Source organism: Cherax quadricarinatus, chromosome 12 (assembly GCF_038502225.1).
Source record: "Cherax quadricarinatus isolate ZL_2023a chromosome 12, ASM3850222v1, whole genome shotgun sequence".
Taxonomy (NCBI): domain Eukaryota; kingdom Metazoa; phylum Arthropoda; class Malacostraca; order Decapoda; family Parastacidae; genus Cherax; species Cherax quadricarinatus.
This window is the reverse complement of record NC_091303.1, coordinates 9,298,878-9,315,813: the sequence shown is the minus strand read 5'-3', so window position 1 is coordinate 9,315,813 and position 16,936 is coordinate 9,298,878. Positions and strand designations below refer to the sequence as shown.

The following is a 16,936-nucleotide window of genomic DNA, read 5'->3' as shown; positions in this document are numbered from 1 at the left end:
GGAACCCACACCTGGTCAAGCACGTCAAGAAGTTAGAGAAAGTACAAAGGTTTGCAACAAGGCTAGTCCCAGAGCTCAAGGGAATGTCGTACGAGGAAAGGTTAAGGGAAATCGGACTGACGACACTGGAGGACAGAAGGGTCAGGGGAGACATGATAAAGACATACAAGATACTGCGGGAAATAGACAAGGTGGACAGAGATAGGATGTTCCAGAGAGGGGACACAGGGACAAGGGGTCACAAGTGGAAGCTGAAGACTCAGACGAGTCACAGGGACGTTAGGAAGTATTTCTTCAGTCATAGAGTTGTCAGCAAGTGGAATAGCCTAGCAAGTGAAGTAGTGGAGGCAGGAACCATACATAGTTTTAAGAAGAGGTATGACAAAGCTCAGGAAGCAGAGAGAGAGAGGATGCAGTAGCGATCAGTGAAGAGGCGGGGCCAGGAGCTGAGTCTCGACCCCTGCAACCACAATTAGGTGAGTACAATTAGGTGAGTACTCTAACACGACAGACATACACATATACACACACAAACACACACACACACACACACACACAGAAAACACATACATACACTCTCACACATATACACACACACACACACACACACTCACACACACACACACATACACACACATACACACACACACACACACACACACACACATACACACACACACACACACACACACACACACACACACACACACACACACACACACACACACACACACACACACACACACACACACACACACACACACACACACACACACACACACACACACACACACACACACACACACACACACAGGTAGACGGAAATGTGAGTTTTAGTGTCATAATTAACCCAGGAAGTAGCTCAACTAACTTTTACACCAGGAATTTGTTCCACGATTACATCTTAAAAGAGAAAGACCAAACTTTCCGAAGTAAACTTAGACGAAATAAATCACAAAGCGGCTGGTAAGATAACAGACAATTCATCTTCATCTCAAACGAGGGAAGAGAACCAATCTTCTGAGATGGAGGCCACAGCGTGAGAAATTTATTGGCGGAATCCCGATGTTCCATCCTAATGTAAACATCAGAGGCGTATTGTGTATAATAAGATTCATATTGTCATTATTATAATCATGGAGAAGCGCTGTACTGGTAAGGGAATGGGAGGTACTCAGGCTTGATCCTAAGAAGGAAAGGATAGATGTAATTCCTTAGATCAAGAGCCCTTCACTAGAATCAAGGCACTCTATTACACTGTTTACCATGCTTCCTTTCCAGCCTGTCCTTAGATTTACAAGTTTTTACTTATTACAAATAGTAAACTCAATATGCATTACACAAACTGTACGAGTTGCTAAGTAAAGAAGCAATTTAGGGCTTTGCATTAAGACATAAGTTTGCACACAGGTGTTATCTTCAACAAGTTACACAAATAACCTGCACATAAGGGAGAGAAGCTTACTACGACGGAACGGTCCAAGTTGGACCGAAACGCCTTTGTAATCTTCTCTCTTCTATGTGCGGGTTATTTGTGTATTGTTCCAGTCACGGTATTGTGCCTATTTGTTCTTCAACATTCTGTACGTTGTTCCACTGGTCATACTTATTTCCAATGAACTACTGAACCACTGATTCTGACTGGTAAGCCCGTGGACTCTGTAGCCAGAGCTCGCCAAAAAGCAAACGACTATCTCACATTCACATCTTTGTTAGAAGACACCACTGAGAGGAGCAGTTCAAGCCAGTGAGTGTCTCTCGTCTTGCCTGTTGTAGGACCCATGACTCCACTTGAATGGATCACCACATTAAAATCTGTGACGGATACAAGAACGATGACAAACTGTTGGTTTCACTCTAATTAGAACATCACTCAAGACAAAGATCTACAAATAGACTGTGCAGCGGAGACAGCTATACAAATAATTAAAGTCCATTTTGTAAGGCATTCAAAATATTTAATTGTGATGGCATTTAATGCCGACAATAGAAATGACCAAGTGTCTCTTTCATCATCCAAAGTATATGCTGTTTTTCTTTTTACACAAATAAATCTTACAGGTTAAGAGCTGTTATACGGTTTCAACTCATTTCAAATCGCAGCCCATGGATGTCAACCATAACAGTCGATTAACACCTAAGTATCTACTTACTGTTAGGTAAACAGGGGCAGCAGGTGTGCGGACAAATGCCCAAGGTTTCCATCCATGCCAGGGATCGAACCACGGACACAGTCATGCTGCAAGAACGAAAACATTGATCTCTCTATTTCTCTCTAATGAAAAGAGTAACTCCCTAATGAAAAGAGTAACCCAATACTCCGTCTAGCAACATTCTGTTATCTGATTTCATTGTGCTTGTGTAGTGCACATTCTAAAATTGCAAAAGGTCTTGGACAATGTGGAACGGTGTGATAAATGCTTACATATCTGTATAAGGTATGTTCAGTGTACAGATGCAGGACCTGCCTCTTCAGTTATGACTTTTCAGTCGAGATCTACTGACCTGAAACTTTTTGTTGTGTGAAAGGGGTGTTATAAACTAAGATCAGCATTCATGTTGCGATGCGTTCATCAAAATATTACCCGTGAGTGTGTGTGTGTGTGTGTGTGTGTGTGTGTGTGTGTGTGTGTGTGTGTGTGTGTGTGTGTGTGTGTGTGTGTGTGTGTGTGTGTGTGTGAGTGAGTGTAAGTGTAAATAAAACGACATCACAGCAACAGTGTTACAAAGTGTTTCAAGGCCCAAAACATGGCCTAAGAAATTGGCCTCGAGGATTCGACTTTATGGTCTCGTGTGAGGGACGCAACCATTACCCAGCTCGGCCTGGGTCATGGCTGAGGTTCGCTGTACCTGAATTTACTCTACCTGGGTTCACTCTGCTTAGGTTCCCTCAACCTGGATTCACCATATACGAGATCACTGAATCCTAATTCGCTCAACTTGGATTCACTGTACACAAGTTCGCTCTCCTTGGGCTCACCCTGCCAGAGATCCACTCTACCCTGCCAGAGACACACTCATCCCGGGTTCACAGTGTGGGCGGCCCTGGAACTCGTCTATAGAGCGCCAGGTGGGCGGAAGAAGAGCGTGATGCCCACTGAGGTAGAAATGAGTATAGATGTTAGAGAGGCGTTAAAGTGGGTGGTCAAGGGGTGCACCCGCTGCTTCACAGAAGTGGAATGGGCAAAGGGAGTGGTCTCTAAGGGGATTTCCAACCCCAGTTAATGTGTACACGGAAGAGATTTCAGGGGAGATTTTTTCACGAGGGTTATAGCACTAAGATAATATTAAATTCATATGTCGTACTCACCCAGTTGTGATTGTCCGTATCTAGTCACAGCTCCTTGTCTCTGTATGAGTGTCAGAACCCATTTGTAGCTGCATGAGCCATGTTCCTGGTGGCTTGTTACTTCTTCGCCACCGCATTCGAATCTTTTCCTAGAATGCTACATAATTAACTAAGATACTTGTACCTATTTATCTTGAGGTGAACTTGATATATATATATATATATATATATATATATATATATATATATATATATATATATATATATATATATATATATATATATATATATATATATATATATATATATATATATATATATATATATATATATATATATATATATATATATATATATATATATATATATATATATATATATATATATATATATATATATATATATATATATATATATGTCGTGCCGAATAGACAGAACTTGCGATCTTGGCTTAAATAGCAACGCTCATCTTGCCATACAGGACAAGCGAAAATTTGTGTATGCAATAATTTCGCCAAAATCATTCTGAACCTAACGAAGAAAATATATTTCACTGTGTTTATTTAGTATTAAATTATTGTAAACAAATCTAAAATACATTTAGCTGGGTTAGGCTAAAATAAATTGTTCTTGTTATAATAAGGTTAGGTAAGTTTTCTAAGATTCTTCTGGAGCAAAATTAAATTTTTTTACATTAACGTTAATGAAAAAAATATATCCTTAAACGTATAAGAGAAAATTTTAGAAAGGACTTAATTTTAAATGAGTTTTTGCTAATTGATCAGTTTTACATATTCGGCACGACATATATATATATATATATATATATATATATATATATATATATATATATATATATATATATATATATATATATATATATATATATATATATATACATATATATATATATATATATATATATATATATATATATAAAATATATATATATAAATATATATATATATATATATATATATATATATATATATATATATATATATACATATATATATATATATACATATATATATATATATATATATATATATATATATATATATATATATATATATATATATATATATATATATATATCCTAGGTAGTAGGTTGGTAGACAGCAACCGCCCAGGGAGGTACTACCGTCCTGCCAAGTGAGTGTACAACGAAAACCTGTTATTGTTTTACATGATGGTAGGATTGCTCGTGTCTTTTGTCTGTCTCATAAACATGCAAGATTTCAGGTACGTCTTGCTACTTCTACTTGCACTTAGGTCACACTACACATACATGTACAAGCATATATATACACACCCCTCTGGGTATTCTTCTATTTTCTTTCTAGTTCTTGTTCTTGTTTATTTCCTCTTATCTCCATGGGGAAGTGGAACAGAATTCTTCCTCCGTAAGCCATGCGTGTTGTAAGAGGCGACTAAAATGCCGGGAGCAAGGGGCTAGTAACCCCTTCTCCCGTATAAATTACTAAATTTAAAAGAGAAACTTTCGTTTTTCTTTTCGGGCCACCCTGCCTTGGTGGGATATGGCCGGTGTGTTGAAAGAAATATATATATATATGTATATATGTGTATATATATATATATATATATATATATATATATATATATATATATATATATATATATATATATATATATATATATATATATATATATATATATATATATATATATATATATATATATATATATGTCGTGCCGAATATGTAAAACTGGTCAATTAGCAAGAACTCATTTAAAATTAAGTCCTTTCAAAAATTTTCTCTTATAAGTTTAAAGACATATTTTTTTCATTAATGTTAATGTAAAAATTTTTAATTTTACACCAAAAGGAACTTAGAAAACTTACCTAACCTTATTATAACAAGCGCAATTTATTTTAGCCTAACCCAACTAAATATATTTTAGATTTGTTTACAATAATTTAATACTAAACAAACACAGTGAAATATATTTTTTTCGTTAGGTTCAGAATGATTTTGGCGAAATTATTGCACACACAAATTTTCACTTGTCCTATATGGCAAGATGAGCGTTGCTATTTAAGCCAAGATCGCAAGTTCTGCCTATTCGGCACGACATATATATGTATATATATATATATATATATATATATATATATATATATATATATATATATATATATATATATATATATATATATATATATATATATATATATATATATATATATATATATATATATATATGCAATAAGATCACAGTAAACAGGTGATTTCAGAATATGCAAAACAACCACTCTGAAAGAATAGAGAAATTCCAAGCGCTTTCGTGACTACTCACATTATCAAGGAACTATGAAAGTAAAGCATCCAAGGAAGCTATATAAGGGGTCGGCCAGCACCTCACTATCAGCGCTTGGAATTTCTCTATTCTTTCAGAGTGGTTGTTTTGCATATATATATATATATATATATATATATATATATATATATATATATATATATATATATATATATATATAGTTTGTGTGTGTATATATATATATATATATATATATATAGTTTGTGTGTGTGTGTGTGTGTGTGTGTGTGTGTGTGTGTGTGTGTGTTGTGTGTGTGTGTGTATGTCGTGCCAAATAGGTAAAACTTTTGATTTTGGCTTAAATAGCAACGCTCTTCTTGCCGAATAAGGCAAGCGAAAATTTGTGTATGTAATAATTTCGCAAAAATCATTCTGAACCTAGCAAAAAAAATGTATTTCATTGCGTTTGTATATTATTAAATTATTGTAAATTTACCTAAAATATATTTAATTTGATTAGGCTAAATTAAATTGCGCTTGTTTTAATAAGTTTGGGTAAGTTTCCTAAGGTACTTTTGGTGCAAAATTATTAATTTTTACATTAACATAAATGAAAAAAAATTATCTTTAAACGTATAAGAGAAATTTTTAGAAAGGACTTAATTTTCAATGAGTTCTTGCTACTTGACCAGTTTTACCTATTCGGCACGACATATATGCAAGGGAACAAACGGAGAGGAAAGTATCATTACAGCAATTGTAAAGGAAAGTGTTTAGTGTGTATAATAAACGATCTGTTACGATGTTGTGTGTCATAAACATGGAGCAGTTTAATGTTTATAGTGGCATCTGATGGTTTTGGAAGTGGAATAAATTAATTAGTATTTCTTATGGGAAACTTTTAATGACATTTTTCGCAAGGTACCAAAATCTTCTCAAAGACAAAAAAAAAAAAAAAAAAATTGAGGGATATAGAGCCACAGGCCGTTAACATTTTCCGCGCTCTTCTCTCGGGCCCCAAAAAATCAAAGTCATGCACAAAATCTTTAGCAGATGCCTCGCCGCTGCTCCGTTTTGGCGCGAACAATGGGCTGAAGCGTCCCACGGCGTGAAGTAATTGCGCTTCATGTTTTTATATAAGTCAATTAGCATATTTAATTACGACCACGCTGACCACCGCTCTCGCCTCTGATATACTGCTCCCAATATATTCTGGCTGAAATATTGACCATGATATATCAGTCGAAGCCTCAATAAAACCCGCTACTTCGACGCATCATTGAGGTTTCCTATTCAGTCGTACAATTAAGTGTATTTTTTCCGAATTTACGTAAACACTTGTATGTCCTTCCTTGATATTTGTGTTCAGCAAGTAGCATACGATGAAACTAAGGTGAGACAGGATGTATTTGAAGGGGTTAGAGGCGCTCTCTGAAGGCGGAGAAGAGAGTCAGGTGGCAAGATGAAGAATTGCCCTAACACTGAACGCTGAACATTGTGTGAAAATAACTCTTCCGATGCTTACCTCCCTTCTCTTTTCATTTTCGTTTCTCCAGTGTTGTTCACATCGCCAGTGGTTCATTCGGGTTGAGTACTGCTGAGGTTTTAATTCTTCTGAGGCCGCCGGCCGGTGCTCGAAGAGGTGATAGCAGGAGAAAAAGCTACGTGGGATTCTGAAAGCTGAGGATCTCCATGGGCGGTCCCTGGAGGTTATGATGGCTGGCCGGGAGGTGTGAGTTGCGGGCTCTGATGTTACCGTACCCACCGTGATCGTAACTTGCGAAGCTCTGGGCTGGGTCTACTGTACCGAGGTTATAACTCGCAGAGTTCGGGTCGTAACTAGTGTTGCCCCAGTCTACGGTACAGTGGTCGTAACCTCTGTAGCGTTGGACCCGGGTCTTTGCGGGTCAACCCAATGACTTTTTTTTCTTTTTCCTATTTTTGTTTATGTTACTTACATAATCATGTTTATAAAACATTATAAGATAAAATTCTTGACGTAAATGTTCCACTGAGGACACTCGGAGCCTTTCTAAATAATCAACTTCCAAGATTCACTTACCGGCTATATTATTATTATTTTATATTGACGGGGAAGATCTAAACCCACAAGAGCAATGCAGCGAACTGGAAATATGAGAGGTAATCAGTGGAGGGGGTAACTCCAAATCTCTGGATCAAGATCCCTTCACCATTAGACAACCTTCCCCTTGAAAGGCATTCATTTACTGACTGACGTGAAAAATAATGTGACAACAGCGTCAGTTCCTGTCTAACCTTTCATGCGATAGTGTCAGTGAGAGGCCTACTGGATGCCCGCCTCTGTGAAGCTGGGAAGTTGATTTTGACAGCAAATACTTAACGCCGTGATAAGAAACTCCAAGATTTGTGCACGTCACTTGGTATGCACGGACCGCGCTCTTGAGTGAGCAGCGGGGAAGGAGCTCAGCTATTAGCAATACGTCACTTGGTGAAGAGAATGCATGTTGCGGATCAGGCTTGTACTTGATCAACGTTTCGCTCTGCACTAAGATTTATCAAACCATGTGTATGACTTGATTAAAGCTCTACACTCAGCGAAACGTTCTCCCAACAAATCTTGTTCCTTAGTGTGTGCCCTTTCATCGGCCTTTGTTGTCAGCACATTTGTTTATAGCACATCACTTGGTATGCAGAGACCGCACTTGAGGGAGCAACTGTGGGGAGTGCTCAGCCATAGACAAGACTCCAGTCTCAGCGTGTAGCCAATCTTCTTGCCTGGGGCGTTAGTGATGTGTGTATTCCTGACGGACGGTGTTAAAGAGGCGATAGGTCACCCGTCCCATTAATCAGAAGCTGCGTCAGCATGACCGATTATCATGGATTCACCTCGTCAAGGAGGTTTCATCCTGGGAGAGTCTCCCAGCAGAAAACGACCAGTGGAGGCCGCATAACACTACAGGGATAAAGTATACACAGAGTAAACAGTTCCTCCTGATGTGCCCTCTCCTGGTGCAGAGCTCTTTTCCATCCTTGGATAAAAACTTATTGCCTCAAACGAATCATGAACTGTAAGACACTTACTGGTTTCGTTCTCCCAGTGCTTACAGTAATGATAATTATAAAAATTCTCCTTTTCCTCCTTCTCCTCCTTCTCCTCCTTTTCCTCCTTCTCCTCCTCATCCTCCTCGCCCTCCTCGTCCTCCTCCAACTACTACTGCTACTACTATTATTATTACTGCTACTGCTACTACTACAACAACTACTACTACTACTACTACTACTACTACTACTACTACTACTACTACTACTACGACTACTACTACTACTACTACTACTACTACTACTACTACTACTACTAATAATAATAATAATAATAACAATTATACTAATCCTGCAGGTAAACCGGCCCCTCACCATGAAGAAGGAAGGCATCCAGACTCGCAACCGCAAGTTGAGCCAGAAGTCCAAGAAGAAAAAAGGGATGCTTGGTTTCCCAGACATGCTGAAACCTCTGGACAAGGGCGGCTTCGGTGGCTTCGGCACTGGAGGTTTCGGAACCGGAGGCTTCGGCACTGGAGGCTCTGGGTTTAGCTCCATGTCACACTACATGTACGGCGGCCAGATGCACGGGTCCTCCGTGGCTGGCGGCTTTATGTCAGCGCCTCCAGTGCACGGCATGTCCTCCATGTCCGGCGTGGGACTCGGCCTCTCCTCCACCTCACAACTCCAGATCCCTTCCAATCTCAGCCTACAGCCTCCGGTGGTAAGAATACATTCTATAAGTGGTAGTTTTTAGTCAGTTTCCCCTATCTGAAAGACTGTTGACTACGCGAGGTTAATCGAGGCTGAAGTTTAACAACGGTACTACAACAGCAAGAATTCTTTAATCTCTTAGTTTTGTATCAAAAGAAACAGTGTATATGCATTGAAAAGTCAACATTCTCACGTTTTGCTTTGCAAATCTTATTTTCAGTGTATTTGCTCTTCTTATTTTTCATCACTATTCTTATTCATTAGATATCTACTCTTCTTCACTAGCTGTCCCTTCAGAAAGGGCGCATTCATGTCCCTGACGGACTCTTTGAGCAAAGAATTAGAGGTGTTTCCCTTTCATGGATTGAATCTGGCTACTATCCATTCCTCCAGGAGCTGTACGACCCCTACGGATTTAGCACTTCCCCATGAATTTAATAATAATGATTCACTAATTGTACTCTCAGAAGATCAAAATAAAAGACTTCACTTTCCTAAGTAATACAAGAGATCAGTTTAATAAATCTGTAATCGTTACAGACTAAATCAGTTGCCATAATTTACGACATAGTACGACAGAAAAAAAAAATATTTAGAATTACAATGATTTTGTTTTTCAAAAGTGTAGTAACATAGTCTAAGCTGAAATTGTGACCGAACCGAAACAGACAATGTGTGTGTGAGTGTGTGTGTGTACTCACCTAGTTGAGGTTGCAGGGGTCGAGTCCAAGCTCCTGGCCCTGCCTCCTCACTGGTCGCTACTAGGTCACTCTCCCTGAACCATGAGCTTTATCGTACCTCTGCTTAAAGCTATGTATGAATCCTGCCTCCACTACATCGCTTCCTAAACTATTCCACTTACTGACTACTCTGTGGCTGAAGAAATACTTCCTAACATCCCTGTGATTCATCTGTGTCTTCGGCTTCCAACTGTGTCCCCGTGTTGCTGTGTCCAGTCTCTGGAACATCCTGTCTTTGTCCACCTTGTCAATTCCTCTCAGTATTTTGTATGTCGTTATCATGTCCCCCCTATCTCTCCCGTCCTCCAGTGTCGTCAGGTTGATTTCCCTTAACCTCTCCTCGTAGGATATACCTGTGTGTGTGTGTGTGTGTGTGTGTGTGTGTGTGTGTGTGTGTGTGTGTGTGTGTGTGTGTGTGTGTGTGTATGTGTGTGTGTGTGTGTGTGTGTGGGTGTATATGTGTGTATGTGTGTGTGTGTGTGTACTCACCTAGTTGTACTCACCTAGTTGAGGTTGCGGGGGTCGAGTTCGAGCTCCTGGCCCCGCCTCTTCACTGATCGCTACTAGGTCACTCTCCCTGAACCGTGAGCTTTATCATACTTCTGCTTAAAGCTATGTATGGATCCTGCCTCCACTACATCGCTTCCCAAACTATTCCACTTACTGACTACTCTGTGGCTTAAGAAATACTTCCTAACATCCCTGTGATTCATCTGTGTCTTCAACTTCCAACTGTGTCCCCTTGTTACAGTGTCCAATCTCTGGAACATCCTGTCTTTGTCCACCTTGTTAATTCCTCTCAGTATTTTGTATGTCGTTATCATGTCCCCCCTATCTCTCCTGTCCTCCAGTGTCGTCAGGTTGATTTCCCTTAACCTCTCCTCGTAGGACATACCTCTTAGCTCTGGGACTAGTCTTGTTGCAAACCTTTGCACTTTCTCTAGTTTCTTTACATGCTTGGCTAGGTGTGGGTTCCAAACTGGTGCCGCATACTCCAGTATGGGCCTAACGTACACGGTGTACAGGGTCCTGAACGATTCCTTATTAAGATGTCGGAATGCTGTTCTGAGGTTTGCTAGGCGCCCATATGCTGCAGCAGTTATTTGGTTGATGTGCGCTTCACGAGATGTGCCTGGTGTTATACTCACCCCAAGATCTTTTTCCTTGAGTGAGGTTTGTAGTCTCTGGCCCCCTAGACTGTACTCCGTCTGCGGTCTTCTTTGCCCTTCCCCAATCTTCATGACTTTGCACTTGGTGGGATTGAACTCCAGGAGCCAATTGCTGGACCAGGTCTGCAGCCTGTCCAGATCCCTTTGTAGTTCTGCCTGGTCTTCGATCGAGTGAATTCTTCTCATCAACTTCACGTCATCTGCAAACAGGGACATCTCAGAGTCTAATCCTTCCGTCATGTCGTTCACAAATACCAGAAACAGCACTGGTCCTAGGACTGACCCCTGTGGGACCCCGTTGGTCACAGGTGCCCACTCTGACACATCGCCACGTACCATGACTCGCTGCTGTCTTCCTGACAAGTATTCCCTGATCCATTGTAGTGCCTTCCCTGTTATCCCTGCTTGGTCCTCCAGTTTTTGCACCAGTCTCTTGTGTGGAACTGTGTCAAACGCCTTCTTGCAGTCCAAGAAAATGCAATCCACCCAACCCTCTCTCTCTTGTCTTACTGCTGTCACCATGTCATAGAACTCCAGTAGGTTTGTGACACAGGATTTCCCGTCCCTGAAACCATGTTGGCTGCTGTTGATGAGATCATTCCTTTCTAGGTGTTCCACCACTCTTCTCCTGATAATCTTCTCCATGATTTTGCATACTATACATGTCAGTGACACTGGTCTGTAGTTTAATGCTTCATGTCTGTCTCCTTTTTTAAAGATTGGGACTACATTTGCTGTCTTCCATGCCTCAGGCAATCTCCCTGTTTCGATAGATGTATTAAATATTGTTGTTAGGGGTACACATAGCGCCTCTGCTCCCTCTCTCAATACCCATGGGGAGATGTTATCTGGCCCCATTGCCTTTGAGGTATCTAGCTCACTCAGAAGCCTCTTCACTTCTTCCTCGGTTGTGTGCACTGTGTCCAGCACTTGGTGGTGTGCCCCACCTCTCCGTCTTTCTTGAGCCCCTTCTGTCTCCTCTGTGAACACTTCTTTGAATCTCTTGTTGAGTTCCTCACATACTTCACGGTCATTTCTTGTTGTCTCTCCTCCTTCCTTCCTTAGCCTGATTACCTAGTCCTTGACTGTTGTTTTCCTCCTGATGTGGCTGTACAACAGTTTCGGGTCAGATTTGGCTTTCGCTGCTATGTCATTTTCATATTGTCTTTGGGCCTCCCTTTTTATCTGTGCATATTCGTTTCTGGCTCTACGACTGCTCTCCTTATTCTCCTGGGTCCTTTGCCTTCTATATTTCTTCCATTCCCTAGCACACTTGGTTTTTGCCTCCCTGCACCTTTGGGTAAACCATGGGCTCATCCTGGCTTTTTCATTATTCCTGTTACCCTTGGGTACAAACCTCTCCTCAGCCTCCTTGCATTTTGTTGCTACATATTCCATCATCTCATTAACTGGCTTCCCTGTCAATTCTCTGTCCCACTGAACCCCGTTCAGGAAGTTCCTCATTCCTGTGTAGTCCCCTTTCTTGTAGTTTGGCTTCATTCGTCCTGGCCTTCCTGCTTCTCCCTCCACCTGTAGCTCTACTGTGTATTCGAAGCTTAAAACCACATGGTCACTGGCCCCATGGGGTCTTTCATATGTGATGTCCTCGATATCTGCACTACTCAAGGTGAATACTAAGTCCAGCCTTGCTGGTTCATCCTCTCCTCTCTCTCTCTTGTAGTGTCCCTTACGTGTTGGTACATGGAGTTTTCCAGTACCACCTCCATCATCTTAGCCCTCCATGTATCTTGGGCCCCATGCGGGTCCAAGTTCTCCCAATCGATCTCCTTGTGGTTAAAGTCACCCATGATCAGGAGCTTTGCCCTGCTTGCATGAGGTCTTCTGGCCACTGTAGCCAGTGAGTCAACCATCGCTCTATTGCTCTCGTCGTACTCTTGCCTTGGCCTCCTGCTGTTCTGTGGTGGGTTATACATCACTGCTATTACCACCTTGGGACCTCCAGAGTGAAGCGTTCCAGTTATGTAATCACTTTCTTCTCCGCTGTCTCCTCTCTCCAGCTCATCAAAATTCCAGCGATTTTTGATCAGCAATGCCACTCCTCCACCCCCCCTGTTCCCTCTGTCTTTCCTCAAGATTTGGTATCCCGTTGGAAAGATGGCATCTGTTATCATACCTGCAAGCTTGGTTTCTGTGATCGCTATGATGTCTGGTGATGCCTCTTTGACTCTTTCATGCCACTCCTCCCACTTATTTGTTATTCCATCAGCGTTTGTGTACCATACCTTCAGTTTCCTTTCCAACACTGTGGTTTGGGGGGCCTGTGAGGGTGGGAGACCTGGTAGCATACTGTGGGATTCTATAGCTCGGTGTTGGGTGGAGGCTGTGGGTATGGATTGTAGTGTGTGTTGGGATGGTGTGACAGGTTGTATGGTTCTGAGAATAGTTGTGTGTGTGCTTGCCCTTGCTGTTCTGTTCTGCTCTGACTGACCTCTGCTGGTTCCATCCTTGTCTCTTTTCCTAGCTCCTTTCGCTTTTTTGTCCTCTCCCTCAGCTGCTGTCGTTCTGATTGTGTTCTGTCTCTGTCTAGGAACACCCTCTTGTACTCTTCCGTGTGTGTGTGTGTGTGTGTGTGTGTGTGTGTGTGTGTGTGTGTGTGTGTGTGTGTGTGTGTGTGTGTGTGCTCGCGTGTGTGTGTGTGTGTGTGTGTGTGTGCGCGCGTGTGTGTGTGTAGTGCCTATGTGAACACACGAATTGCATATATTCTGATGACTCTGTCCCTCCTGATGTGTGTGCACTGAGAGCAACAGTAGTGTAAACGTGGTTGGATATATATTTCACACACACACACACACACACACACACACACACACACACACACACACACACACACACACACACACACACACACACGCACACACACACACACATATGGAGCATTATGCACCATGACCCCTCGCGCTCGCCTGTCCTTGCATTAACAGCTAGTAGCAGCAAAACACACTTAAAAAGGTAATTTTACCGGTTAACTGGATAACATGTTTTGTTTCTTCCCGCAGAATGGCTGGCGTTCCGATTACACATGACCTGATCTGCTGCCTGTGGCCTGATGGCACGAGGAAGAGCACTGGTAGGTCACAAGGAGGTGCAGTGAGTCAAACAGGATTACATGGAGGTGTGGGTCACAATGGTCCACTAGGATGAGCAGTAGATTACATTGCATCTACAGCTTGACTCTGGCGTCCATTGCTATGCTAAAATACAACGGAAACGTCGAAATAAGCGTCCAGTGCCGGTAATTATAACAAAAGAGGAATGCTGAAGTGAGAAACAGCCAGAGGAGGCCATTAAATGTGAAGAGGAAGCGAAGGCAGGAACTGACGAGTGTACATAAACCCTATCCAAGTGATGACTTGTTGAGGATACGTTCACCAGCATCATTAAAATTTAATGGCTATGGTGAATGTCTGTCTCACTGTTATGCCAAAGCTTACATTTTGCTGATATAAAAGATAGAACACAGATTTTTGTTTAAATATATTTACTCGCAAAAGAGTGGACTAAAGAAAACAATAGTTGCATTAGTAGATTATTTTGAGGCGTAGAAATTGGTGGAATCAATTTAAATTAATGTGGAAATCCAGCTGAGTAGCGATGTAAGGAATGGAGAAGAAATACCAAGTGAATTTCATGCTTTACGAAGAACATGACTTAAACTGATGTAACAATGGCAAAATCTGTTGTTTGTGTGTTTGAGTTTGATGATCTGGTGATCTCTAATTCTTGGTCCTGTCTGTGTGTGTATGTATGTGTGTGTGTGTGTGTGTGTGTGTGTGTGTGTGTGTGTGTGAGCTCACTTGGTATTTTACGGTGAGTCACTTAACTTGTGATCATCGTAAGAAAATGTACATTAGCACAAAGGAGTTATGTCACATCCAGCGCCTCAACATTTCAGTAAACAAATACACACGAAAAGAAAGTAGTATTGTGCCGCGAGTTTTAATGAAAAAAAAAAAACAGAAATTTTCATTTCTTAAATAAAATGTTATGTTGAACATAAATTTTACGAATTTTTTTTTTTTTTTGCAAGTATTTGAGAACCCTTTTTAGATACTAAGAACATAGCTTTTTTTCTAAATGTATCACAGTGCATTATATATTTGTACCAAGAAGTGATTCACTTCAAACTTGAGTGTAACACTATTGTCATTATATTGATATATATTTTCACTTCTTACTTTAGATTCAATTGAACAACTCGTGTTTTTGCTTCACACTAAAACAGTAACGAAAAAAATGATGTATGAACTAAGGGAGGAGGAAGTTCGGGCGAGATATAAGCGACTATTGGCAGAAAGGTGGGCTAGTGCAAAGATGAGTAGTGGGGGGGTTGAAGAGGGTTGGAATAGTTTTAAAAATGCAGTATTAGAATGTGGGGCAGAAGTTTGTGGTTATAGGAGGGTGGGGGCAGGAGGAAAGAGGAGTGATTGGTGGAATGATGAAGTAAAGGGTGTGATAAAAGAGAAAAAGGTAGCTTACGAGAGGTTTTTACAAAGCAGAAGTGTTATAAGAAGAGCAGAGTATATGGAGAGTAAAAGAAAGGTGAAGAGAGTGGTGAGAGAGTGCAAAAGGAGAGCAGATGAAAGGGTGGGAGAGGCAGTCAAGAAATTTTAATGAAAATAAGAAAAATTTTTGGAGTGAGTTAAACAAGTTAAGAAAGCCTAGGGAAAGTATGGATTTGTCAGTTAAAAACAGAGTAGGGGAGTTAGTAGATGGGGAGAGGGAGGTATTAGGTAGATGGCGAGAATATTTTGAGGAACTTTTAAATGTTGAGGAAGAAAGGGAGGCGGTAATTTCATGCACTGGCCAGGGAGGTATACCATCTTTTAGGAGTGAAGAAGAGCAGAATGTAAGTGTGGTGGAGGTACGTGAGGCATTACGTATAATGAAAGGGGGTAAAGCAGCTGGAACTGATGGGATCATGACAGTAATGTTAAAAGCAGGGGGGGATATAGTGTTGGAGTGGTTGGTACTTTTGTTTAATAAATGTATGAAAGAGGGGAAGGTACCTAGGGATTGGCGGAGAGTATGTATAGTCCCTTTATATAAAGGGAAAGGGGACAAAAGAGACTGTAAAAATTATAAAGGAATAAGTTTACTGAGTATACCAGGAAAAGTATACGGTACAGTTATAATTGAAAGAATTAGAGGTAAGACAGAATGTAGAATTGCGGATGAGCAAGGAGGCTTCAGAGTGGGTAGGGGATGTGTAGATCAAGTGTTTACATTGAAGCATATATGTGAACAGTATTTAGATAAAGGTAGGGAAGCTTTTATTGCATTTATGGATTTAGAAAAGGCATATGATAGAGTGGATAGAGAAGCAATGTGGCAGATGTTGCAAGTTTATGGAATAGGTGGTAAGTTACTAAATGCTGTAAAGAGCTTTTATGAGGATAGTGAGGCTCAGGTTAGGGTGTGTAGAAGAGAGGGAGAATACTTCCCGGTAAAAGTAGGTCTTAGACAGGGATGTGTAATGTCACCATGGTTGTTTAATATATTTATAGATGGGGTTGTAAAGGAAGTAAATGCTAGGGTGTTCGGGAGAGGGGTGGGATTAAATTATGGGGAATTAAATTCAAAATGGGAATTGACACAGTTACTTTTTGCTGATGATACTGTGCTTATGGGAGATTCTAAAGAAAAATTGCAGAGGTTAGTGGATGAGTTTGAGAATGTGTGTAAAGGTAGAAAGTTGAAAG

General features: G+C 40.6%; 1 protein-coding gene across 2 annotated transcripts in view; it reads left to right on the top strand.

Moving 5' to 3' along the window:
* The window catches only part of LOC128686535 (GATA-binding factor C), a 339,721-nt gene extending 323,221 nt beyond the window's left edge, over positions 1 to 16,500 (top strand). For both annotated transcript variants that reach the window (XM_070084232.1, XM_070084233.1), the window contains exons 6-7: positions 8,952 to 9,317; positions 14,234 to 16,500. In XM_070084232.1, the coding sequence (XP_069940333.1) occupies positions 8,952 to 9,317; positions 14,234 to 14,260 (393 nt within the window). In that variant the 3' untranslated portion in view covers positions 14,261 to 16,500. The remainder of the gene's footprint in view (positions 1 to 8,951; positions 9,318 to 14,233) is intronic.
* Positions 16,501 to 16,936: the final 436 nt, after the last annotated feature.